We start from the raw sequence: 27,694 nt of genomic DNA on the forward strand, positions 1-27,694 counted from the left end.
TGATGCATGAGATAGGTGTTTATTTTCCAAGAAAACAGTTTAAGACAATTTTATTAATATTTTATACATATGGAACTTATCTCTGAAGTACTGGACTTCTCATTTCATACTGTCAGTTATTTGAACTTGAGTATTTCACATCAAAAATTATCTTAAACTCTTATGCCTTGATATGTTTATTTTCTTTTCATATAACCAACATTTGATAGCGAAGTTATCATATGGAATATTTTACAAAGGCTTATTACAGACAGGGAGTTATTTCAGCTCATAACACCTGCAGAATCCAAACATAAACACAATAAGGTATTAATATAAATCTGAAACCATAACCGTCTCTGAGATTTCACAATCAGAATGACTCTGGCATGCCAGACCAAGTTGTTGGCTAAGTAGATAACAACTTAGCTAAATCAGAAATGAGTAACTTAAATCCTTACATTTACATAAGTGGTCAGTTTTGTGTTGTAAAGTTCAAATAATTTACATATATTTTCCCACTGAAATCATTATCATTTCTGTATTCTTCATTTAATCAGTGCATTTACCTTATTGTGACTTTGTGTTATTTGGAACTTTCTGTAGTTCTTGAAATGCCTTTTTTTAGTCAAAATAATCTTCTAAATCAATATTTGGATCTAGCAGATCTTCTCCATATGATGAAAGATCGGTCTGATTTAAAATTAAGTTTTCAAATGTTTCTTCTAAGTCAGTTTCACCAATTAAGACAGCTCCCATCATTCGCCCATTCTGCATGACAACTTTGACGTACTCTTGTCCTTTGGTACATCTCAGCATTAATTCATGATCTGAGCCTAAGCCCTGTGCGTTGTATTTTCCCAGCAATACAACCTATAGGTGGGGATAAAAACATGATTCTAGTACCAAAAAGGAAACACTATATGCAGTTATACTATGTTGTTACTCTAGAAATCTACTCACAAAAATGAGTGGCACTGCATTTGTTGTACAGATGACACCACCACAATCTCTGAACATTAAAAATATCTAGGATCTGGACTGCATCAGCTTAGAGTCATGAAGAATATGCGAGGCAAAGCACTGGGTTCATCCCACTGGGTTCATCCCTGAGTATGACAGCTATTGGTTCCCCCCACAAAGCAAGAATGCATCTCAAAATGTACTCAAACAGGAAATAAGCCTAGAAGAGACTTTCCCCCCTTAACTATGAAACAGTATAGCACAGGAAGGTAGGTAATGATTAGGAATTAAGACCAGCAATAATACCAGGTACTGATTTCCAAGAAATTTTGTAAAATAATAATTATTTACATGGTTTTATTTATAAGACTAACAAGCAGAAAAAGGCACTAATTTGCTTATCTATCTTACCTTATAGTTAAAAAATTTTGTTACATGAGCAAAAAGTTCAAAGCTGAAGTCCATGTCAGTAGATTCTCCTAAACTAGCTGCAGCCATGCACTTTGCTGCATACCATCCCATCTGTCTAGCCTGCGTCCACAGCCTCATCTGAAAGAAAAAAATGTTATGACATAAAAGTTTTCATTGTTCTACTTTAACAATACCTTACAAAATTTCTTAAAGGGGTTCACTGTTGACAGTCCTTGAGATTGGCTAGATCTAGCAAGCTAGAGGACTAGTTCGATTGTCTTTGCCATAGAAGCAGTTACCAATCCACACTAACCAAACTTGATTTTGCTATTTGATATTACTGCCTTTAAAATTAAAGGATGATACCAAATCTGTATGTTTCAATAAACGATTACATATAAATACAACATTTCAGGGTATACCAGGTAAGAATACTACTAATTAACCAGTCTCTTTTTTCAGAGTAAGTTCATCATCAGAAGTAGAGATGACAAATTATCACTGAAAAATTCATTCCTCTTCCTAATCCTTAGATTGTGGTGCTAAATCAATATATTAGTTGGTTGTCCAGCCTCAGGAAATCTTATCAGATTTCAGCAACTGATGCTGGGAATTTTAAATTCTTCCCTTACATTAATTTCTCCTTTACTGTATGTTTATTTCTACAAAGTTTTAGAAATCCCTGATAGAACACTGGCTGTGAAAGTCAAGACATTGACTCTTCTACATATTTATTTTATTAACAGCCTTAACTTCTTCACCTGAAACAAATGTACACCATCATCTATTCCATGGCTATTGAGAGAAATAAGCTAACCTACACCCCTGTAACTAATGTCCTTTTTTTGTGCAAAAATACCCCAATCATTTCTAGTAGAATGGATAGACTTTTTAATTCCGTCTCCTGTGTATAAACAAGATCGGTTTGATGAAGTGAAAGGGGGTCTGTGGGAAGGGAGCAGAGCAAACTGAGCACAACACTCAAGAACGGCTAATGGAGGCGGCCGGCAGTGTTACACTGCTGGACCATTATTAATGTCTACCAGCCTCTGAGTCCCTCCAGTTTGGGTCTTGGATCATGTAAAACTAATTAGTGTACTTATTGCTTCTACAAATTAAGACATGAGGTCTATTAGATTCACTCAGAACAATTTTGTTTTCGGATATTGCCTGTAGCAGAGTATGACATAATAAGGATATAATTTATCCTCTTAGAGGGTTTAAAGTGTTCAAAAAAATCCCACAAATGCCAATTCCTGAGAGTTGAAGACATATATGCCACAGAATGATTACAGAAAAAAACTGAAAAGAAGCTAGCACTTTAGAAACAGGCCAAAAGCACTCTTCCTATGACTATTATCTCTGTAAAAATGAAGTATTGAAGGTGCCTCTTAGGATGCATCTGGCCCTTCCGCTACTTCACACTCCACAGTTAATCTGAAGGAGAATCTCTACCTGTGGAGCTAGTCTTTCAGCAAGTGTTGCCTGGTTCTTTTATCTGTAACATCTACCTGTGTCTCTACTCCTCCTAAGACCACCTCGCCTATGGCTGAGGTCTGAATATCTTCCTCAAGGATTTCTGCTCCACCGTGAGGAGGCGGGCAGCACCGTGAGGGCAGGAGGACACAGACATCCAGTTGGACGGAGTTGTGCGGCTGAGGAAGAATGGTCGCTTGAGGGAATTTTTTCAGTCATAATTCCCACAGAGACAGAACTGGGTCATCAGGATCGCAAGGGGTCATCATCTATACGGTTTATACCTCAGGATGTTATTTATTCATCTAAAGCTGCTCTGTCTAGTCTGGTAGCCACTAGACACAGGGAGCTATTTAAACCTAAATGTAAATAAAATTCAGTTCCTCGGTCTCACTCAGCACATCTTAAGTGCCAACAGAGACATGTAGGCTGGTGACTACCTGACTGGACACTGCAAACGTATAGAACGTTTCTGTCATCACAGAGTTCCACTGGACAGTGCTGGTAAGACAAGACATACCAGTGTGTTCCATCACTATATAATAACTTACCAAAAGGGAAACATTCTTTTTTTTTTTTAAATGTCTAGGATAGTCTCCTACTTAAAGTAGCAAAGTGGGAAAACCAGAAATTTGGATTTGCTGGTAGTGACTCACTCCTTTACCGTCAGATGGAATCTGATACAAGGTGTGATGGGGTATGCCGGCTTACCTGCTGCCACACCGGGCTGGGCCTCCAGGACGCGGTGCACATGTCACCCGCAGCATAGACATCAGAAAGAGACGTGTGCATGTGAGCATCCACCTTCAGGCCTCCGTCTTCTCCTAGATCAAACTAAACAGGGTTCCTGATAAGCGTATGTGGGAAGAAAAATGAAAGACGTCTTTTCTGTTCTAAAGTAAAAGAACAAGTCAAATTTTTACACCTCGGTATGCTGATCTTCGGTGAGAGAGTAAAAAACAGCTGCCAAGTTTAGACAACTCAGCTGAATTTCCAGAGAATCAAAATCCTACTAGGACAGCCCAGCTAAAAAATTCTTCGACTTTCAACATTAAGAATACTCAGTAACCGTGGGACTACCCCACTCGTAATTACAATATTCCTCAGTTTTCTGAGCTTCAAATGCTAAAAGGCAGAAAATACAAGATAGTTTCTCTAGTAGAATCATCAACCTTTAGACAAATGAATTGTGCATTATGTCCTATTTATGAAGACACTTACGCTGGGACGTTTACTGCTTAAGGACTTTAGGCAATACGAAATACTGTAAATAAAACATGAATGTAAACTAAATTGTTTTCAACTTCCTTAAGTTACAGTTTTACACTAAAACAATGAATAGTTATTTATGCTTGAGAATTAGAAATCTCATACTACTTTAAAAATATTCATAGCAGGACAAAATAGTTCACCTTACATTGTTGCCACAGAGGAAAGGTTCTGTATTTGGTGTAACTCCTGTAGCACTGACAATGAAATCACAGCCGTATATCTTTTCATTAGTCAATTCCACATATACAGGCCATACCTCTTTAAAACAAACAAACAAACCACCTTCACTCTCAAATGTAATCACCAGCTGTCATTAGCATTATGTGAATATAATGCCTAGAACAAACAGTGAAAGAAAAAAGCAGGAGAGGACTTTAAAATGTACCCCTTAAGGGCGCCTGGGTGGCTCAGTTGGTTAAGCGACTGCCTTCGGCTCAGGTCATGATCCTGGAGTCCCGGGATCGAGTCCCGCATCGGGCTCCCTCTGACCCTCCCCCCTCTCATGTGCTCTCTGTCTGTCTCATTCTCTCGGTCTCAAATAAATAAATAAAATCTTTAAAAAAAAAATAAAAAAAAATGTACCCCTTAATAATTTTACAAGGCACATCTGCTTAAACAATTATAATGCAATCAGCACTATCTCCTTGTTTTCAGTACAGTTACAAAATTACGGCATTCTAAACATTTTTCCTTCAAATTTAGACAAAGAACTTCCAACAAAATGATTTTAAACTGACAATCACTTTATAAATTCTTTAAAACTATTAAGCTACTATACTCCACTGAGAATTTAGTCCAAATAGACTACTCTTCAGTGTTTTCCCTTACTATTCATATTCCAACTCTAACACTACCTTTTCCCATGGAAAGATTCAAAGAATTCAAAGACCATGGAATGTCTTATATGCTAGTTCTCACAGGAAGTGTGAAATAGGGATTAGATCTGTTTCTTAATTCCAAATTTATAGATTTTCAATTTGTTTGATTTTGGGGAAGTCACTTCATCTTCTGAGAGTATCAAAGTTTTTTTAGTTGATAACTGTTTTGATCTGCAAGATATTCTGATTGACGCACAGAATTCTGGTGGTCAAAGCACCAGGAGCCCCATGTAAAATGTAAAGCTGAATACAAACTATTAGGAAACTTGAAGACTAAGTAATGAAAACAAAATGACTTACGTTATTAAGTAATTGTTTCATTTTTACTTTTTATGTTCAAATTTCATATGGAAATTAAAGTTTTTTAATATAGTAAGATTAAGTAAGGTTTTTTCCTTTTAAATTACTGGTTATTGTATTTTTTTCCTTATTTTATTACTTACCTTTATCAGTTGTCACTGACTGATTAGAATGGTCTCTGGGAAAAGGCAAGGACTTTTTCTTAGAAATTGTAAATTCTTCCTGAAGGTAGATTTTCTTTACTTCACACATAGTTTCAATATGAATCTTATGAGAAAACTAAAGAAATACTGGTCACCATACAATTCCCAAAAAACGACTTAGGTTGCTAATGATTATAAAAAATTACAATACACTTATAGAAACATACAGAAAAAATAATTCTTTTAATATAAATGGAAACACACTGGGTGCCCCAAAGTAAGCCTCTCAATTTGTGTGTGTGAAGGGAGTGAGCAGAAATCCATTCAGAACCTAAGAAAACAACCAGTTGCACTGGCAGGGCATGGTTTTAAGTATAAGCCTCAGTGATAATCACAAATATAGTTGTTAAAAAATTACACTGCTAGAGACTATAAAAACCTCTTGAGGGCAAGTCCATGCCGACTTACTGTGATATCCGAGAACCTTAGTAAAGTGCCAAGTACAAAGGAGATAATGTTTAGTGAACCAAACTGCTGAAGTTCTCAGGTTAAAAATACTATTAATCTTTGGATCTGAAGATGCAGGAAGAAGTGATTTTGTGTAATTTCTATCACAAAAATTAGATATGCCATGAAGCCAGCTCCTCTCCAAACTACCCAAGGCTGAAAAGAAATCATACACAATAATGACTCCATGTATGCCTCTTACAGTATTTAAATATCACAGCCTTTTAACTATTTAAAAATAAATATCTAATAAATAAAATGAGTAAAAACAAGTCATCTGTTTATCCAATTAGGGTGTTAAATATGTATTTTATTTAGAATTCATCTAATAATCTTCAAAATATTATAATGCATGTGAAGTGACCTTTGAGAAAAGATTAAAATAGGACAGTTATATTCACTGTAGTCCGAGCCTGGAAATCTCTCTGCCTGGGGAACTAAAAAGAAGGGCACGAATCAGTTTTAGATGAATGAATACTCACCTGTGGTAAGGAATCGGGCCAAGTGCCATTGGTCCTGTCTGTCCTAGCACTTTGGATTTTAAGTAAAGTGACCTAGCAGTTTGACTTATTTGTGACCAGTCTTTAACGAATGGTTTAAGAATTTAAAATTGCATCTTAGGTTTAATTAGTATATGAACACATACCTCTTTTGTACCTTTAAGATTCAAGCCTTCATGCCAATCAGGTCCCAAGGCACTGCCCATATTACCAGCACCAGTTTTGGTTTGTTTTCTTCCTGAAGAGATAAACTCAACTCAAAATTCAAATGACCTAAAAACTGCCAGGCAGAGATGTGTACTTGTGTTCTCAAGCTTTTAGACAATGTTATGATTCTCATACGTACATATATACAGCATGACTGAACTAAGTTACCTGTATTACTTTATTATTTTAATTATTTTGTGATATAGAGCTATAAAATGGATAATCCTTCAACCAAGTGTTGAGTATAAACACAGCGTGTTTTGGGGATGTTATATATATATATCCCCAAATGTATGTTAATATGAAGGGTAAGATCTGATAAAAGGTTGATATCCAAAATACATAAAGAACTCCTACAGGGGCGCCTGGGTGGCTCAGTCGTCGTTGGGTGTCTACCTTTGGCTCTGGTCATGATCCCAGGGTCCTGGGATCGAGCCCCGCATTGGGCTCCTTGCTCCGTGGGAAGCCTGCTTCTCCCTCTCCCACTCCCCTTGCTTGTGTTCCCTCTCTCACTGTGTCTCTGTCAAAAAATAAATAAAATCTTTAAAAAAAACCCAAAAACTCCTACAACTTTGTAACGAAAATACAACCAAAATAAAAAATGGGCAGAGGACCCGAACAGACAGGTTTCCAGAGACATACAGCTGGCTAACAGGGACATGACAAGATGCTCAACATCACTAATCATCAGAGAAGTGCAAATCAAAACCACTATGAGGTATCACCTTACACTTGTAGAATGGCTAGAATCAAAAAAAGACAAGAAATAACGAGTCTTGGTGAAAATGTGGAGAAATAAGTTCCCTCATGCACTGTTGGTGGGAATGCAAATTGGTACAGCCACTGTAAAAAACAGTATGGAGTTTCCTCAAAAATCCAAAGAAAACAAAAACACTAATTTGAAAAGATATGTGTAGCCCTATGTTAACTACAGCATTATTTACAACAAGCAAAATATGGAAGCAATCCCAAGTGTCCATCAACTGACAAATGGATAAAGAAGATGTGGGGTATATGTGCGATGGAGTATTACTCAGCCATAAAAAAGGATGAGAGCTTGCTATGTGCAACAACATGGATGAACCTAGAGGGTATAACGCTAAGTGAAATAAGTCAAAGACAAAGACAAATGCCATATGATTTCACTCATATGTGGAATTTAAGAAACAAAATAAACAATAAAGAGACAAACCAAAAACCGGACTCTTTAAATGGTTGCCAGAGGGGAGGTGGATGGGGGTATGGATGAAATATAGGGGATTAAGAGTATACTTACCATGAGGAACACTGAGAAATGTATAGAATTGTTGAATCATTTTATTGTACACCTGAAACTAATATAACACTGTATGTTAACTATACTTCAGTAAAATTGTTTTAAATAAACACATGCAAGTTAAACTAGGAAAAATATTTTTATTATTCAGTTGTATACCTAGTTCTTTTATGTGCAATTCTAGCCTCTGGTTTTTATTATTTTTATTATTATATTTTATAAAATATATTTTAAAACAACAAAATAAACAAAGCAGAAACAGGCTCAGATATAGAGAACTGGTGGTTGCCACAGGGGAGGCACTGGTGCGCAGGCAAAATAGGTGAAGAGTAAAGTAGTAAGAAGTACAAACTTCCAGTTATAAATAAGTCATGGGCTGTAAAATACAGCACAGGAAATATAGTCAATGGTACTGTAACAAGTTTGCACAGTGACAGGGTAACTAAACCTACTGAGTGGACCAAGTCATAATGTATAAAAATACTGAATCACTACTGTTGTACACCTGAAACTAATATACTGTAGTCTGTTACAATTCAGTAAAAAAATTAGCCATTCTGTTTTTAAACATTTTGTCAATTTTTAGCACCCTCAAGACTTACAGAATTCTTTTCGAACTATGTAAGCCAAAAGTTTAAAAAAAAGCTCTTAAAAAACTAGGTTTGTTGTATTTTTTCTAAAGATTTTATTTATTTGCTAGAGAGAGAGAGCGCGCGCGTGCGTGTGCACACACACACACACACACAAGCTGAGGGGAGGGGGAAAGGGAGAAGGAGAAGCAGGCTCCCCGCTGAGCAGGGAGCCCCGATGCAAGGCTCTATCCCAGGACCCTGAGATCATGACCTGAGCCAAAGGCAGATACTTATTGACTGAGCCACCCAGGCGCCCCTGTATTTCTTTTTTAATTCATTGCATTTTTTGTAAAATTATCTTAGCTCCTGTCCAGTTGTATCATCTGTTTGCAAAGATGCAGATGGGCTGGTTCATTTAATTCACTTTAAATTTCCAGTATTAATTATACATATTTGTCATTTAAAAAAATCCTGGAAAATCTAAGTCATAAGATATAGAAATAAATATTATCTATATTTCTATCTCTCAACTATATTTTGCTCAATGTTCTTATAGCCTTATTCTATATGGCTAAAAAGTTAAACAGTTTCATCAGTGAATTCATGAAAAAGATGCTGTATTTACCTTCAGTTGTATACCTAGTTCTTTTATGTGCAATTCTAGCCTCTGGTTTTTCAGCAATGAGCTTTGAAGTCAAGAATTCTGCTGCTCCTGCATCGAAGAAAGTATTCCCAATAGCTTTATCTTTAATGGCCCAAATGATTTCACAACCTTCAATTTCATACCTAAAAGGAATATTAAAGTTACTCAGAGCAATTCTGAAAGTCTGAATAGAAATCTCTGTATTTGCAAATAACAATTATTTTACAACAAACTGAGCAAGAATGATTATAAGGAGCAATGTAATACTCCATCAGGATCAACAGTTAAAGTAGAATAAGTAATAAAAGAAATTTAACCAGTTTATTGAAAGAACATAAAAATGACAAACATATGTAACTGAGTATCAGGTAAAATTTCATTACAGTGAGCATCACCTCTTAAGTGTTCAATTTCCCCAACATAGTTATTGTATGAATGTTCCCCAGGGTTCCATAAATGAGCAGTGCTTTTTTGATGAGGGTATAGTGTAATCAATAATGGATGGATGGATGGTATACAGTTATAATACTGAAAATACCTCACTTCTTTGGTAACAAGTATTTTGTGTACTCAAAGCACAACATTATGGAAGGAGATAGAAAAAGGAGAGAATAAGAGTTATCAACTAAAACTTTAATTCTGTTATAAAGGAACCACTACTCTGCAGTCCTCTCCCTTTGCCTCAGAAATTTCCAAGCCATTCAGCCAAAGAAAGATCCGGTTCACAGAAAAATCAAGGAAAAAGAAATGGTCGTGGTATATACAGGCCAACACCACTCATGAGGAGGCCGGAGCTCCTGCACAGTTTTATCTCTAGGTTTGGTCACCGAGAATGTGGTTTGCTTAGTATTCATTTCACCAAGTCCCTGAAGTCCATTAGATTTTTCTGCTATTAATACTTGTTTTGGTACAACTGATGAACTGGGACAATCCTAGACAAACAGGATATACGGTCATCCTAACTATACTAGGATTTTCTTTGAACCTGTAGTGATACTAAGAGTATCGTGTACTAAGAACTATTAATGCTGACTTATGGTCAAAGTATCACCATCTTTATGTCACAGATGCTATAACATAACATGTGGACTTTTCAAACTAATCAATAAGTAGATGATACAAAAAAGAAGGTTTAGTGTACATCTGACTTCAGGTCACCTGATGTTCATGCTTTCTGACAATATGGTCAAGGATCCCCCTGCCCCATCTAATGAGCCTTTATTTTTCCTGCTCCCCTATGGCAGAAACAAATATTTATAGTTACTAAATTTCACATTCTTTGGAGAATATTCTATTTTATCCTGCTCAGGTCATATAGGATTGCTGATGAGCAGAAGGTAGAATATACATTCAGTAATAAATTTCATATCTTAATTTACATATAGGCACATCATTATTATGAAATACTTTCTTTTGCGGTTATAAATTAGAAATTCCTCTACCATTTTTTAAAAATTTTTAAGTAATGTAACAGTATGATGCATATCAGTATAGCTTAAAATACTGACGCTTGACTAGTAGGCCACCGTAATAAGTAACCATGAGAACTCCTGTACATGCCCTACCTCACAGGACACCCTGTACTCCCCTCAGCCTATGAACTATGCCCTCAGCAAGATGCATCACCACACAGGTATCCTCACACATAGCGGAACTACTTTCATTTTTAAAACCACTCTTAAAAAAACAAACAGTGAAATACGGTTTTGTGAAATTATTTTTTTTTTTTTAAAAAAGTCCTTTTAAAAAGGAAAGGATTAACCTACACTAAGTAAAGAAGAAAAATACACTGAAGAAAATGAGCATTTGCCTTGGGGGAACATGAGGGCTATTGAAGAGCAGAAAGGGTTTGTGTGTGTCATTTCTCCTGAGATGACAAACACCTGATCATCAGTGGACCTAAGCTGAGATAACAGCATTATATGCGGCCTTTCTTTAGGAGTTTTATTGAATTATATAGTGTATCTCCAACCTAAAGAAAATGAGGAATAGGATTAAATGTTCTAAGACTATGAAGATTTCTGAATGTAGGAAAATTTTCCAATGTAAAGAATAATAGTATTAAGTTATACTTTCGGTGATCGCTACTGGAGAAAATTTGTCATGTGTGTCCTCCTTTCTCTTGCCCATTTGGTTTTGACTTGTCCAGTTTTTGTTTGTTTTTCTCTGCAGTTCTCCATAGTGCCACAAACTTCATAATTATAAGAATGACTGCCGGCCCCTAGTACTCAGGCAATTTAGGAACTCTTATAAGCTTCCACTGGGATCTACCACCCTGTCCGAAAAGGAGCAAAAACCTAGTCCAAGAGTTAGAATGGACAGGGCTTTGGCAAACTCATCATTTTGATACAAATTTGTCCTCTTTGTAGTTGGGCTCAACTTTCTGGCCTGAAAATGTCCAGACTATTCCATGTCAGCCATCCGTTGGAAGATAAAATCACAAAGACAATCTATGCTCTGTAGACCATAGCAGGAAATTGATTCCTCAATGTTCTCTGAACTTGAAATATCATCTTAAGATAGTATTTTATATTAATTTATGTGTTCACCGTTTTCCAACTTCCAAAAAACCAAGAGCTGAGAGTACCACAGATCTTGAAATAGGGAGTCATGGGACAGACAGGTACCTATATAAATGAGTGAAGCAGGATGGGTATAAACAATAAAAAGTGGTGGGGGCTGTGACTAGAAATCTCTAAAACTGTGCACATTTAAATTGTTTTTCAAGATAGTCCATGCTTACCAAACACCTCTATGGGTCACACCTCTCCAGTCACCTGTGTGTGACCCCTTGAGACAGAAAACATTCCCTAAACTCATGTTTGGCAATGACATTTCTACAACTATGAATTCCATGAAAGCCAAAAATATAAAGTGGACATTTTCCTTGAATATATATGAAAACCAATTACATTTATCTTTGAATTTCAGAATACCAAGATGTTTCTAGTCTGCCAATAATCACAGGAATCACAGAGCAGTGTTTAAATAGGATTTAAAATATATACTTACACCAGTTCAAGTGCAATGCCGCCATTCCCTATGATCATTATTCTTTGTGCTTTAGTAAGCTGTTTCTGAAATTCCTGTATTAAAAAGAAAAGGAGAGTGTTCTGTAAATAGTGGGCAAAACTTGAAGCAAGAAGCTTCAGTGATAATATTCTTAAAATGTAGAAATTTTATCTGATTTACAAAGGAACAAAATAAATCTCTTTCCCACTCTGCCAGGATGCACCCTCCCAATATTACAAATGCTCTCTGTTTCACCCAAGCTGTCTTCATAGCAATGCCTCTGCTGATTTTCCTTGCCTTTTAGGTCAGTACATTTAGAGTAGTTCAGAATTCCAGCAAGCGGCACGACCTCTAGTTTAACACATTCCTAACTCCTTGATCAAATCAATTTACTAACAGGACAATGGTCTGTATCCTATATACAGGGTTATTCCTTTTCGTCTAGTCCTTCAGTTGACACTTTCCCTGGAGTCACCCAACACTCAAAACTTGCATGAATGAGCAGCACAACAGCTTGGTGGTTAAGAGTCCTTGGTTCTAGGAGTTTAGTAACTGCCTGCAGTTATTAACTTAGGCAAGTTGCTTAACCCCTCTGTGCCTCTGGTTCTTCAACTATAAATGGAAACAAGAAGTGACTCTATCTCATTAGGCCTCTGCAAGCATTAAGATAATGTAAATAAAGCTGTTAGGAGCAGGCACAATAATGTCTAACATCAGAAAAAAATGTTACGTTCTTATCATTACAAGACAACTAATTGATGCCTCTACCACTTCCTCCTCTGCCCCCTAAAAAAGCTCACAATGAGCTTACTACTGAAATTGACTTGTTTAAAATGCTACAAAAAAAAAAGTTAATTTTAGTTTGTCCTTCACTGAGGACAGTAAATAATTTAAGAAAGATCTGTTAAAAACACTGGACATGGAGATAAGTGGCATGAGTTTAAATTGTATTTCTGGGGGCGCCTGGGTGGCTCAGTCGTTAAGCATCTGCCTTTGGCTCAGGTCATGATCCCAGGGTCCTGGGATCGAGCCCCACATCGGGCTCCCTGCTCAGCAGGAAGCCTGCTTCTCCCTCTCCCACTCCCCCTCTGATTGTGTTCTCTTTCTATGTCTCTCTCTGTCAAATAAATAAATAAAATCTTTAAAAAAATAAATAAATAAAAATAAATTGTACTTCTGATAGACTTAATAACTACTTTGGTATAGGTAAAAACTTAATTTCTCCATCAGAGTTTCCTATTTGTAAAATGGGAGTAATACTGTCACACAGGATTATCATAAGCAGTTAGGTCATGTATGTAGAGGGTCTAGCTGGAACATACTTACGAACTCAGTCTTTGATAATAGGAACCTGAAATGTTTACAATTATAATTAAGTTATAATTTATAATTAAGTTTTCTAGTTTTCTCTAAATTCCTATTAAGAACAGGCTGAAAGAAAACATCAATTTTCAAGAATATAAAATATCAATAAATGTAAAATTATCACCCTATGGGACAGAACTACAACAGTGAGCTTGAGGTAAGACAGAATATTATGATCAGAAACCAGGAAGGGCTTCTTGGCAAAAAGGGTCACTGAACCCCGAAGCCCAGAAATCCATTACCAGAAAAAGTTGTAGAAGGTTCCACAGAGTTTCACCTTATTGGGATAGTTTATTAGAGCTCCTGAGTACAACAATAAACCAAATGATTTTTTCAGTTCTGGGATTGTCATGATTCTGTACTACAAAGATCTTCTGAATATTAATTTCTTTGCTAAGGGGTACGTTCAGTAAGTTTGGGATATGCTTTACTTTTTTGGAAAAAGATCATTCACTTTGCAATCAACAAGATTGCAAATCACATATTCCCAATCAAAGTACAGTAATGAATGTGTGTATAAGTTATAACCTTCAGCTTAGTTGTTGTATCTGGGATACAATGCACAATGGAAAGAACACAGAACACCAGCAAGAACTAAAAAAACAAAAATTATCAACCAAAGCCAAACTGAAACTGGCAATAAAATTATAACTACTTTCTGGTTTATGGATCATAAAACAAACCTCTTCTATAATTTAGGAATTAACATTGTAAGTGGAATACTTTGATTCAAATATAGAAAAGTCTAAGAAATATTCACATTCCTTTCCCATGAACCAACCTCAAAATGTTACCTGAGCACTGTCTGTATCACGGATTCCTAATACGTAAGGATTTTCTTCACATATCAACTTTGGTTTAGCTCCAGCACACAAACAGAGTTTCTTATACACATGCTGACTGCCATCTCCTGTTAAAATGCACTGTAAAAACACAGAGCAAGGAAGGGGAGAGGAGAAACATATTCATCTATGGGTACAATTTCATTTTAAATCAAAAATTTGGGGCGCCTCGGTGGCTCAGTCAGTTAAGTGTCTGCCTTTGGCTCAGGTCATGATCCCTGGGTCCCTGGATCGAGCCCCGCATCGGGCTCCCTGCTCAATGGGGAGTCTGCTTCTCCCTCTCCCTCTGCTCCTCCCCTGCTCGTGCTCACTCACTCTCTCTCTCAAATAAATAAAATATTTTAAAAAAATTAAAAATTCAGTAAGAGGAAATCAAAAAAATACATTAAGGTTGCCTCTTGGTGGCACTCAATACTTTTGTTACAGCAACTGCAAATCAAAGTAAACATGAGAATGCATTCAGTCCAGTCATTCACCATCATTTTAGGGCCATGAACCATTCTGGGAATCTGTGAAAACTAGTCTTTCTTCCCTGGGAAAAGAAGGTACAGTCACACCAGATTTTGCATAAAACTTAAGGAATCGCATAATATTCAGGGAGGTATGCTGACCTCAAGTTAAAAACTAAACATTCAGAAATTTTAAAATTGAGCATTCTGGTATTATACCTGGGGCAGGCCTTAATGAATATTTCTGATCTCAGTGGAAGTTACTGTAGGAAGATCTAGTAATTCTAATGGTATCAGACCTTAATAGGTGGTATGGGTACAGGGGGGGTACAGTGTGGTAGGAGAGGGTACATCATCTAAAAACATTAGAAGTGCTAAAAACACAGTATTTATATACTTAAGTACAAATAACAATCACTTCACCAGCAAGCATGCTCTTTGGGGATATTTTCATATATATTTCATGTATTTTCACATGAAAAATGTGTTAACCTTAAATCCTAGCATGTACTGGCTTTAAAGTGATTTAAATTAATTTTTAATGACATCATTGAGTCTAAAACTACATATTTGAGATCCACTGTTTTTGTTCCTTAATATCGAATGAAAACCTACATCTAAGTAGTAGCCTTTAGACGGTACATATCTATAAGTACATATGACTGAGAGATGCCAGACTTTGTCAAGAGTGGTTTAGAGCTTAACACTGTGCCATGTGTTTGATTTATAAAACATGGCAAATCATAACTGTAGCACTTGATACCCACTGAGACATTTGTTACCCGTTGTAACTTTTCAGCGGCTTAACAAAAACATAAAGCCAATAATTCCACACAGTATAATGCATACAGGAATTCTACACAAGTCTTCCTGAAGATAATATGGTTAGAATTTTATCTGGCAAACAGTAGTTATAGACCCTGACCAAATCTAAAAATAATTTGCATTTAGCTACTGTAAAAACACACACAAGAACTCTTTTCATTGGCTACTGTTAAATTTTTGGAAGTAGACATGAAGATAAAACACATAATCTCTAATTCATTAAAGAATATAAAGGACAGATAATGCAGACATGATCTCATTTAGGACACTTCAACATGGCAATGGGCGGCACTCTGATTTATTCAAATGCCCGAATATAAATTCCCTCACAATTAGTACACATTTGAGCACACTTCTATTTGCAAATTAACTGACATGGATGTTATATTAAATACTAGAAATTTATCCTGGTTTTAGGATTCAGATTTTTTTCTCATAAAATTCAGTACTTATTTTTTCCTGTCAAATTATTTGTGTTCTGAATGTATTATAAGTGTGTTTTCTCCCTAAGGGAGAACTCACAAATGAGAGCTGCTCTAGGGAAACAATGGCAAACTCCACTTCCCATCTTGCCTGAAGCTCATCTGAGGATATTGCTGATCATCTGACAACACCCTTTTCTGAGCCCGCCTTATTCAGTCCCATGTCCAGTGGGTTACTGGGTCCTGCTGCGTTTACAGTAGAAATCTCACTCATATCTGGGCCGTTCTTTCCACTACACTGTCCCTTAGTTCAGGCCTTCTACCATTCTGGATGATTGCAACCACCTTCTGATTTGGTTGCTGGCCACCAGCCCCTCACTCCACCCCACTTCATCCTCAACACTGCTGTCAGATCTACCTTCCTAAAAGAGTATCCATGGTATCACCCTGCCTCCACCTAAAATCTCTTCATTTCTCCACTGATTACAAAATAAATTTCTTGGTATGACGTAAACAGCTCTTCACACTCTTATTTCTTTGGCCTCGTCTGCCAATCTTCTTTCCTTGTCCCCACTGCAGTCCCTCTGACAGTGTCACTCTTCCATGTGCCCCTTTCCTTTTCTATGGGCCTTTGAATAAGCCACCTTTTGCTACAATGCCCCTAATTAAGAACTCTTAATTCTTTAAGACTTAAACCCCATTCAAATATTACTCCCTCTGTGAAGTCCACATAAATCTCTAATATCAGAGCTTAGATAAGAGTTCAGTGACTGTGCTTTTCACGTCCCTATAGTTATACGTGTGCATGTGTATATTCGCTCTGACACTGGGCGCTCCCAGGGCAGGTTCACTGTAATATTCCTGTTGTCTCCCAGCACTTACCGTGGTGCCCAGAACACAGCAGACACTGTAAGTGTTAATGCTCATGTAAAATGTAAAACGTAAAACGCAAACTAATTATAGAATCATAATAAACTCACAACAAGTATAAATTTTCCCAGTAATAATATAAATCACTAAACTTTATATGCTAAGGACCTTAGTGGTGGTGGCGGTACAGACGGGGTCAAAAGAAAGCAGGCAAAAGCTCATCGAGATTGAACAGTGGGCTGACATTAAGAAAGAAATCCTCGGGCGCCCAGGTGGCTCAGTCGGTTAAGCATCTGCCTTCAGCTCAGGTCATGATCCTGGAGTCCTGGGATTGAGTCCCACATCGGGCTCCCTGCTCCTCGGGGAGCTTGCTTCTCCCTCTCCCCACTCCTCCCTTCCCCACTCATGCTCTTTCTCGCTCGCTCTCTCTCAAATAAAATCTTAAAAAAAAAAAAAAGAAAGAAATCCTCTTACGTGTTCTTTACTCTTTAGTTGTTTTACCCCGGATTCTATAATCTTAATGTTGGGAAAGCGATTTTCTAACATGGTTTTCGGTTGCTCTTCAACATCAAACTCCTCCAATACTTTAGAAACCTGTATTAGATCAGAAAGGTAAAAATATATGTTTAAAAAATATTTCAAAAATTTTAAATAATAAAAATACTTTCATTTGTTTTTATACACTACTTCATATTCATAAAACAAAGTCGGCCAATTGCACTATATACAGTGTAAAGAGGGCTAACTCCACATTTTAAGACTTGAACTCAAATATTAGTCCTACCTCTCGGGCAAGTCAGCCAGGTCACTGCGCCTTAGTCTCCTAGCCTGGAAAATGAGGGCTGACTCTACTCACTTCTGCATTCTTTTACCACAGCTTGTTGATTCCCTTATCCTTACAGTTTTCTCTGTCCACTTACTAGCCAACTTTATTGTGATCTAGCCTTTAGACTCTTTCCTGTTGTCTAAACCCCAGAGCATCCTCTTGGACTCACTTCTCTTCCTGTGCAGCCATGACTCCACTGTAGATCATTTCATGTTTTGCCCAAACTTTTACTTTCTTGCCTTCTTTTCTTGAACCATTAATTACCCTGAAAACCCCCCACCACAGACTGAACTGCCTGCTTTTTCCAGTCCTATACCCAGTCTGCTGTGGAAGGACCACACCTTGCAGACTGGCATTTGACCTCAGGTGCCCCCTAAATACTACTGGGAAATCCTACTACATGGCCCTAGTGGTTCTCAAACTCTTTAGTCTCAAGACCCCTTTATACACTTACAGATGACTGAGGACCCCGAAGAACTTTTGTCCATGTGAGTTAAACCCAGTGATATCTGCTACATTAGATATGAAAACTGAGAAAAATGTAAAATATTTAATTTAATTAGAAGTATAATAAATCCGGGGTGCCTGGGTGGCTCAGTCGGTTAAGTGTCTGCCTTCAGCTCAGGTCATGATCTCAGGTCCTGGGATCGAGCCCCACGTCAGACTCCCTGCTCAGTGGGGAGTCTGCTTCTCCCTCTCCCTCTGCCTGCCACTCTCCCTGCTTGTGCTCACTCTCTCTGTGTCAAATAAATAAATAAAATCTTAAAAAAAAAAGAAGTATAATAAATCCAAAACATGTTAAACAGATATAATATCCTTTTAATAAAAAATAACTTTTTTTTCCAAAACAAAAGAAATTAAGTGAGAAGAATGGCACTGTTTCACATTTTTGCAAATATCTTTAATGGTCTGGTCTTAATAGAAGATGTGCTTCTCCATTCAAACTATTACAATATGTTAATCTGGTTGACGTATATGCAGCCTTTTCAGAGAATGTATATTCTTCTTTGACGTTACACTAAAACTTAACAAGCGTGATTTCTTAAAGATTAGTTGCAATGGAGAATTTGAAACCATATCAAAGAATTTTTCATCCTCTGTTCCTGTGAAATCCACTGGTCTATCCTGCACTTTGAATGGATCTTGTAACATCACATTCGTCATCTGGACAACAGTGGTTCCCTAAGTTACGGAGATCTGCCCAATGTTAACACATTTTATATCACTACAATACCAAAAGATCACATTATTATCACCAACAATCTCATCAGAAACGTCTTTAAGTACCACGAGGCTCACAGTGAGGAAATGAGTTTCCCAAAGTTCTAATTCTGGCTGGAAAGCTCTAATTTTGTCCTGTTGCCAACAAGTACTATCACCTGTGTTCCTTGAAGTGACAGGCTCACTTCACTCATTTTCCAAATATGAATTACGATAGTGTGTCAGTTGTTCTTTCAAGTAAAGCTGGTGTCCGTAAAAGAGCAATTAGCTCCTCTTGCAACTCAGCAACAGCAGAACTGCTTCTCCTTGAGACAACACTACTCCTGTATGTAGAACAGGTGCTTTATGCCTACAACCCATTTCATCATACAGAGTATTAAAAACACGTACACTTATGAGTCAGGACTTAATAAAACATTTTTTACTGGCTCTAATTTATTTAACTGAGTGCGTGCAGTGAAGAATACAATGACCACCAGCCCAGTTTAGCCACCATTGCTCTTATACCATCGGGGCTCAAGTGTCAATTTAGTGAGAAGAGTAACATCAAGTAACATCTTCCATCCCTCAGTAATTTTTTCAAAAGTTCATCATTCTAATGTTTCACAAACACATTCCACCCTCTGCATTCCCAGCAAATCACCTTACCTCTAGGCTTAAAGAGACTACTAAGAACTCTTACTACTTCTTTCCCACCATCTATACATTTCTCAGCTATAGTCTGCCTTCCTTGACCCATTTCTATTTTCAAGGTGAATCCAGTAATCTGTGCTCTATATCCCATCATCTCTCACCTCCTCAGGACTTTTATTATGTATTCCTTATTTTTCTTTATCTTCATTCCTACTGGCTTCTTAATCTCAACAGGTAAACATGCTAAAGTGTTTTCCACCTTAAAAGACTAAAACTCAACTTAATGCTAGTCCTCTTGTCCTCTATTTGCTGCCACCCCATCTTTTTTCCCTTTGCAGCTAAATTTCAAAAGAGAAAAGTTTATGGTTACTGTCATTTTAGAGTTACCCCCTACTAATTTCTGAAGATAGTGTAAACTGTCTCAAAGTCACCAATGATTTACTAGATATGGGCACTTTTGAGTCCTTGTCTTGTCTGACTATTCCCTTGGATCTGACGTCTTTGACCACTCCTCTTTTTTTTTTTTTTTAAATAAAGATTTTATTTTATTTATTTGTCAGAGGAGAAAGAGAGAGATTGTGCACAAGCAGGGGGAGCTGCAGGCAGAGGGAGAAGCAGGGAGCCCAATGCGGGACTCGATCCCAGGACCCTGGGATCATGACCCGAGCTGAAGGCAGACGCTTAACCGACTGAGCCACTCAGGCGTCCTGTGACCACTCCTCTTAATTAAACGTTTGCCTTCCATGGCTTCAGGGATACTTCTTTTTCATAGTTTTCCTCTTCAATCTAGACTAATAAGGCTGGCCATTTTCAGGTCTTCCGTTCTCTCTGATCTTCCTTTAAATGTCAGTGTTCCACAGGACACTGCTGCTGGGCTCTTTCACTGTATGTATTTTTCCTGGGAGACTGCATCCCATGCGTATGACTCAGCTGACACCGAGACGATGATGAATACTAAATTTCTATCTCCAATTCAGTGTTCTCACCTGCTGAAAATGCTCCAAAACTTTGGCATCATCTAAATTTGGATAAAATACAATTCCGTACCATAGCATACAAGCCCATCATGGTCTGGCCCCTGCCTACTGGTTCGACCTCACACTTTACACTCCAGCAGCACTGAATTGGTACCTGTTAGAGCATATTACATAGCAATATACTTTCATGCACTTTGGCACATGCCTGCCTCTACTAAACCTCTTACAGACATGGGAAAACCTACTATTCTTTCAGTCTCAGTTTCAATGCACCCTCCTATGTAAAGCCTTCTGGATTCTCAAAGGCAGGCTTTGGCACTCATTCATAATATATTTATAAAAATAATTATGCATATATTGCAATATGACCTCAGTTTTGATTTTTTTTGTCACTATCAGTATAATTACCATATTGTATGATAACTATGTCTTGTAGATTTGTTGCCCCAATAGAAAGGAATTATTCTGAGAAAGTGCTACTCATTAACCATGAGGGCTATAGAGCCAAAGGGCCTGTATTCAAAACCTATCTATACACATCTCAGAAATTTACCCAACCTCACTGTGACTCATTTACCTCATCTGTAAGTGGGGATAATATATGAATCTACTTCATAGAGTTACTTAAGGATTAAATTAATACATTTAAAACATTTAGAAGAGTGTCTGGTGCATAGTAAATACTCCAGAAGTAATGTGAGTTATTATTAGTAATCTTTTTTCTCTTTAGAAATTACAGAAGCCACAAAAACATGTCCTTTAACATTAAACAAACAATACCTAATATAAAATAAAATGTGCCTCTTTACCGTTCTCTGAATCTCACACTACCCCACCATTACTGCTGTCCCCTGACTCCAGAGATAACCAATAGTAATTTTTTGTGTATGTTCTATACTTTCAATCTCTGTAACTGGGTACCTAGCATACTGGTTGATATATAATATAAATGCTCAATAAATGATAAAAAGGATGCAATTTCCTACTTCTGAATTTTAAGAACTGACATTTGCATAGTATTTGTTACTCTAATGTACTTTCACATATATTAGTATGTCTTAAACTCCCAACATATACAACCTTAGTACTTCCTAAGCAAGGAAGGTATTATCTTAATATTACAAGTGAAGCAACTGAGATACAGAGATTTGCCAAGGCTATGCAGCTAGGTAAATAAATTAGGCCTAGAACCCAAGATTTTTTTTCTTCTATTGTACAAAATTTACAAAATTAGCAAAACTGAACTCAAGTCTTACAACTGTGGAATAGTTACACCAAATTCAGTCTTCTGGAAAAACACTTATAAGACCCAGCTATACATCTTTGTATTATGTATGTGCTCTTAGCCTATAACTGAATATATATATTTTTTCTTTTATGAGATTAATAGCCATAATTTATTATCTGGTTCTCTCAATCCCATAAGTCCTTTGGCTGTACCTAGGTAGTAAGATATCTTACGTATCTCTAAGTAGGTTATAAACAAGCAACATATTACACTAAATTACCCTTGGTCTTAGCAGCTTACAACATGAGAAAGTTTTATTTTATTATCAGGATGTAAGGGAAAACTTGTATTAAAGACTATGGTAGTATTCTTCACCGAAGTATGGGAACAAAAGATTTACTTAATTATTTTGCATAGGCATTATAACATAATTATAGCACTACAGTATAGGCATAATTTATAATATGTAAATATACACATATTAGGACATAAATCAAAACTTTTTTGATGTGAGGTACCACTTTAAAAATGTTTAGAGATCACTCTTCTATGATACTATGATCCAAATGATTTCAGACTCCTAATGTAATGTTATGATGTGTGTCATGTAAATTCATGGAACTACAAAGTGTTCTGAGATGCTTATTACACATCTGAAACATTAATTATTTGCAAGTGTAAACTTGGCCAAGAAGCACTTTTCTGATTTGCAAACACACATTTATTCACGCACAACTGTATACAACTGTATACATACAGCTGTGTATATACACATATATATATATAAAATGATATCCAAATATATTTGTATTCATATTTATATTTGTATAACATTTTTCCTTAAAAGAACTTTAAAATTTTCTGAAAAGTAATTCTGAGTGGGAGGAAAAGATGGGAAGAAAATAAAGGTCTAGAAATTAAACATCATTTGGGTGCTTTCAGTATTCAAAATAATTCTAAACTTTGAGCTTTGATTTTAAAATGACTATCAAAAGAACATTTGTCATTTTAAACATTTAAAAACTATAATTACACTACTAGGCAAGTTACTGAAATTTAAAAACATTAATACTAAGAAAGTTATACAAAAGTTCTTACCTGCTTGAAATTTGTAACCGCTTTAATAACAGGAGAAGCTGTTACCAGGAGAATATCTTCTGATGGAAACTGAATAGCCAACTTATTAAAAAAAAAAAAGTTGGGAGAAAATACATGATAAATAACTTTAGGTACTTTAGGTATTAATATATATGCCATGGAGGGTGAGACAGGGATAATGCAATTTTAATAATGTTATTAACCTAGGAAACCATAAACTCACTTTTCCTCATCTAAAGGTCTCCATTATTCTGTGTCTTCTTATTTATGGGGTAGTGGTGAGTAATGTCCAACTCTGATTCTGATAAAACAAGTAATACATTTACACTAAACACTAACAAAGCCTCCTGAACAAGAAAAATGATACAAAGAGGTATTCCTTATTTACTTAAACTACATTATATACCAATTTAAAGTTGTCATGCAGAGAATGAGAAGAAAATATTTTCCTAAATAACAGTTAAACAAACTCCTATTTATTTTAAAATAATATTTTCACTTCCCTGCCGTAGGATTATATTAGAGCAAATCCTTACTAATAAATACTCAGAATCTTAGCCTGACTTTTCCCAAGTGTTCTGGCATTGCTATTCTGCCTCTTCCAAATGCCCAACCAGTATACACTCTGGGAAAACAAAACCATTTTAGTAGTAGCTTCAACAGAATTTAGAGGCTTAACTTGCTCTTTTTTTCATGATTTTCCTCCGGCTACATACAACCTTTCTCTCACTTTAAACTTCAAAGAATTTTTTTTTTAAGATTTTATTTATTTATTTGACAGAGGGAGAGTGAGAGCATAAGGCAGGAGACAGAGGGAGAGGGAGAAGCAGGCTCCCTGCTGAGCAGGGAGCCTGATGCAGGGCTCTCCTGGGATCATGACCTGAGCCGAAGGCAGACGCTTAACCAACTGAGCCACTCAGGTGCCACTTGAAAGAATTTTCTTAAACCATACTCTGGTTCCTCAACTCCACCAAGTTCTGTTTCTTTCCCTACTACACCATTAAAACTGAGCACATTCAGCCAAAAAACTATCAGAATAAACAAACGAATTCAGTAAAATTTCAGGATACAAAATTGATGCACAAAAAGTGGTCGAGTTTCTATACACTAATAATGAGCTATCAGAAAGAGAATTAAGAAAATAAACCCATTTACAACTGAATCAAAAAGAATAAAATACCTAGGAATAAATTTAAGCAAAGAAGTGAAAGACCTACATTCTGAAAACTATAAGCCACTGACAAAAGAAATTTAGGAAGACATAAATAAATGGAAAGATCTATCATGCTCATGAATTTAATATTGTTAAAATGTCCATACTACCCAAAGCAATCTACAGATTCAATGCAATCCCCATCAAAATACCAGTGGCATTTTTCACAGAACTGGAAGGAAGAATTCTAAAATTTGTGTGGAACTGCAGAAGACCCCAAATAGCAAAGCAATCTTGAGAAAGAACAAAGCTGGAGGTATTATGCTCCCTGATTTCAAACCCCTACTACAAAGCTGTAGTGATCAAAACAGTATGGCATTGGCACAAAAACGGACACACAGATCGATGGAATGGAACAGAAAGCCCAGATATAAGCCCACACATAGATGGTCAATTAATCTCTGATAAAGGAGGTAAGAATACACAATGGGGGAAAAAAGTCTCTTCATAAATAATGTTGGGAAAACTGGACAGCTTACATGCCAAAGAATGAAACTGGACCACTGTCTTACGCAGTATACAAAAATAAATTCAAAATGGATTAAAGACTTGAATATAAGACTTGAAACCATAAAACTCCTAGAAGAAAACATAAGCAGTAAGCTCTTTGACACCAATCTTAGCAATATTTTTTGAACCATTTTCTTCAGGCAAGGTAAAACAAAAGGCTAAAAAGCTAAAACAAATGAAATTAAATCAAACTAAAAAGCTTTTGCAGAGAAAAGGAAACCATCAACAAAACAAAAGGACAACCTACTGAATGGGAGACAATATTTGCTAGTCACATATCCAATTGGGGTTAATATCAAAAATACAATAAAAAATTAAACAACTTAATATAAAAAAATTTAAAAATGGGCAGAACTTGACATTTTTCCAAAGAAGACATACAGATGGCCAATAAACACATGAAAACATGCTCAATGTCACTAATCAGGGAAATGCAAATCAAAACCACAATGAGCTATCACCTCACAACTGTCCAATTGGCTATTATCAAAAAGGTAAGAAATAACAAGTGTTCTTGAGGATGTGGAAAAAAGGGAAAGATTGTACACTGTTGTTGGGAATGTAAAATAGTGCATCGCCTATGGAAAACAGTATGGAGGTTCCTCAAAAAATTAAAAATAGAACTACCATATGATTCAGCAATTCCACTTCTAGGTATTTACGAGAAGAAAACTGAAACACCAGTTTAAAGAGATATATGCACTCCTATGTTCACTGCAGCATTATTTACAACAGCCAAGATAGGGAAGCAACCTAATTGTCCACTAATAGATGAACAGATAAAAAAGATGTGGTATAAATATATTCAATGAAATATTATTCAGCTATAAAAGAAATCTTGTCCTTTGTGACAATATGAATGGACCCAGAGAATATTATATTAAGTGAAATAAGTCAGAGAAAGACAAATACTATATGATTTCACTTATTTGTGGAAACTAAACAACAAAACAAACAAAGCAAAAGAGACTCATAGATACAGGAAACAAACTGTTGATTACCAGAGTGGAAAGGGGTTGGGGGTGGAGGGGAGTTGGGCAAAATATATTAAGGGATTAAAAGGAACAAACCTCCAGTTATAAAATAAGTAAGTCGCAGGGATGTAATGTACACCATAGAGAATATAGTCAATAATATTGTAATAACTTTGTATAGTGACAGAGGGTAATTATGCCTATTGAGGTGCCCATTTCATAATGTATATCCAATCACTATGACATACACCTAAGACAATATTGAATGTCAATAATTCAATAAGGAAAAAAAGAACATCTTCAATTCACCTATACATCCTTAAAACCCATCAGATTCTTTTTAACATCACCTTATTTGAACTTTCTATAATACTTGATAATATTACCAATCTCTCCACCTTTCTTTTCTTTGTATATTCTGTAATTTCTTTCCCCACTTTGTTTGCATTGCTACACCTGGCCCTCAAAATTTCTTTATAGTACTAAATTCACCTTCCAATTGGCCTTCCAGTCTCATTTTAACCAGCTGCCCTTGCCCCAAACACTTTGGAACAAATCACCTCTCAAAATATTTCATTTGACCACATTAGGCCACTACTCCAAATCATCTTACTACCTGCAAGTTCTTGTTAAATTCTTATCAAGACTTATATGACCCTTTACGATCTGGTCTCTGCCAACCTTCCTACCTTCATCTCTGGTCACCTCCCCCAAACACCACCTACTTTGAGCTTTGCTGCTCTCAGGTAATGCCATGCTCTTCCACATGAGATTATATCCTTGCCTCCCTTAGCACCCTCTGGTTTTTGTCTACCTTGTGAACTTTTACTCAATCTTCTATACTGAGACAAAAGGACTCCCCCTCCCCAATTTACACCCTGCCAACTCCACAGGCACCCCTAAATTGGAATGATTGATTTACATGTCTCTTCCACTAGATCGTGAGTTTTAAAAAAGGAGGTAGCATGCTTTGTTTATACATAACTAATCAGCCCTTAGTACAATGCCTGGATCATAGGTGTTTACTTGGTGAAAAAATGGAAAAAACACACCTAAAAATTAAAAGTTTGTAAAAAAAAAAAACAACTCTTGAATTTCTTGCACTTCTTCTGTGACTTCAATAATTGCTTCTGCTTACTTTATAACAACAAAATAATCTAGTCCTTTTTGGAGAGAGAGAGAGAGAGAAAGAGAGAGAGAGTGTATGTGGGGGGGTCTGATTATTCACTAGAAACAGAAAAGCACTCCCCACCTACATTTAATAACTTGCTCGTTGTTTTACAAAACATTACTAGAGATGAAATCTCTTCTACCTTGTATAGGATAGAAATATAGGAGAAAGTGTAGGAGAAAACGTAAGAGTTTATCAGTTATTTACGATGAACGATGAACTAAGGACCTGGCATTTACCTGGAAGCTGAATTCCATCAGCTAATTAAGAAAGGGGGCTGAATTTTCTGAACAAGTACCTATTAGTTTTAAGCCCTCTTGCTGTTTATGATTTTTAAAATTTATTTGACAGAGGGAGAGGGAACACAAGCAGGGGGAGTGGAGAGGGAGAAGGCGGCTTCCCGCAGAGCAGGGAGCCCGAAGCGGGGCTCGATCTCAGGACCCTGGGACCATGACCTGAGCCGAAGGCAGACGCCCAACGAATGTGCCACCCAGGCGCCCCGGCCTTTTGCTGCTCTGACATAACTAGGACCAGAGTCTGGTTCAGTCAGCTTTGGGGTTCCCCTCCCAAAACCTTGCTCCCACTCCTCCCTATGCCCAAGGCTAAGCTTGACAGGTACTAAGAACCTCGTCCAAGGGCCACCACGCAGTCTCTAACATTTGAAAGCAAGGAGTGCGGGGGGGAGGGGGGGAAGGAAGCGGCTAATGAGGGACATGGGCGAAGGGCAGGAGGGTGCCGCCTCCGGGGTCGGGGAAGCCAGCCTACCTGCTCAGCACAGGTGACACCCGCGATGCCACCACCGACCACCACAAACTTCCCCGTCGTCGAGGGAGGGCGCGCTGCCTCCATACTCTCGAACTCCTAGTGCGTTACTGACAACCAGTGGGCGAACCGCAGGAGCTCATACTCCGGGAGCGGAAGTCAAACAGGC

At 36.9% G+C, this 27,694-nt stretch overlaps 1 protein-coding gene across 3 annotated transcripts; it reads right to left on the reverse strand.

Annotated features, from left to right (window-relative positions):
- Nucleotides 1–3: 3 nt before the first annotated feature.
- LOC118025594 (pyridine nucleotide-disulfide oxidoreductase domain-containing protein 1) lies at nt 4–27,694 on the reverse strand. Of its 3 annotated transcripts, XM_035028110.1 has the most exons (12): nt 27,529–27,693; nt 22,896–22,976; nt 17,387–17,506; nt 14,299–14,427; nt 12,140–12,213; nt 9,110–9,270; nt 6,576–6,667; nt 5,423–5,558; nt 4,247–4,359; nt 3,541–3,663; nt 1,354–1,491; nt 4–852 (listed from the first exon to the last, which is right to left on the reverse strand). In XM_035028110.1, exons 1-12 carry the CDS (start codon nt 27,610–27,612, stop codon nt 604–606), a joined length of 1,500 nt encoding a protein of 499 aa, XP_034884001.1. In that variant the 5' UTR covers nt 27,613–27,693; the 3' UTR covers nt 4–603. The 3 variants fall into 3 exon arrangements, with proteins under 3 accessions (XP_034884001.1, XP_034884002.1, XP_034884003.1); XM_035028111.1 differs by lacking the exon at nt 14,299–14,427 and having other exon boundaries at nt 429–852; nt 27,529–27,694; XM_035028112.1 differs by lacking the exons at nt 9,110–9,270; nt 12,140–12,213; nt 14,299–14,427; ... (1 more) ...; nt 22,896–22,976; nt 27,529–27,693 and adding an exon at nt 8,060–8,149 and having other exon boundaries at nt 429–852; nt 6,576–6,669.

Source organism: Mirounga leonina, unplaced genomic scaffold (assembly GCF_011800145.1).
Source record: "Mirounga leonina isolate KUSES-001 unplaced genomic scaffold, KU_Mleo_1.0 Mir_201, whole genome shotgun sequence".
Taxonomy (NCBI): Eukaryota; Metazoa; Chordata; class Mammalia; order Carnivora; family Phocidae; genus Mirounga; species Mirounga leonina.

What these genes read in the sequence shown, in the direction of transcription:
- LOC118025594 (XM_035028110.1), bottom strand. Translation starts at nt 27,612, where the DNA reads ATGGAGGCAGCGCGCCCTCCCTCGACGACGGGGAAGTTTGTGGTGGTC. An exon ending in AACTAGGTATACAACTGAAG is followed by an intron (nt 6,668 to 9,109) that starts GTAAATACAGCA and finishes TTATCTCTTCAG; the next exon opens with GAAGAAAACAAACCAAAACT. An exon ending in CTTTCCTCTGTGGCAACAAT is followed by an intron (nt 3,664 to 4,246) that starts GTAAGGTGAACT and finishes AACCCTGTTTAG; the next exon opens with TTTGATCTAGGAGAAGACGG.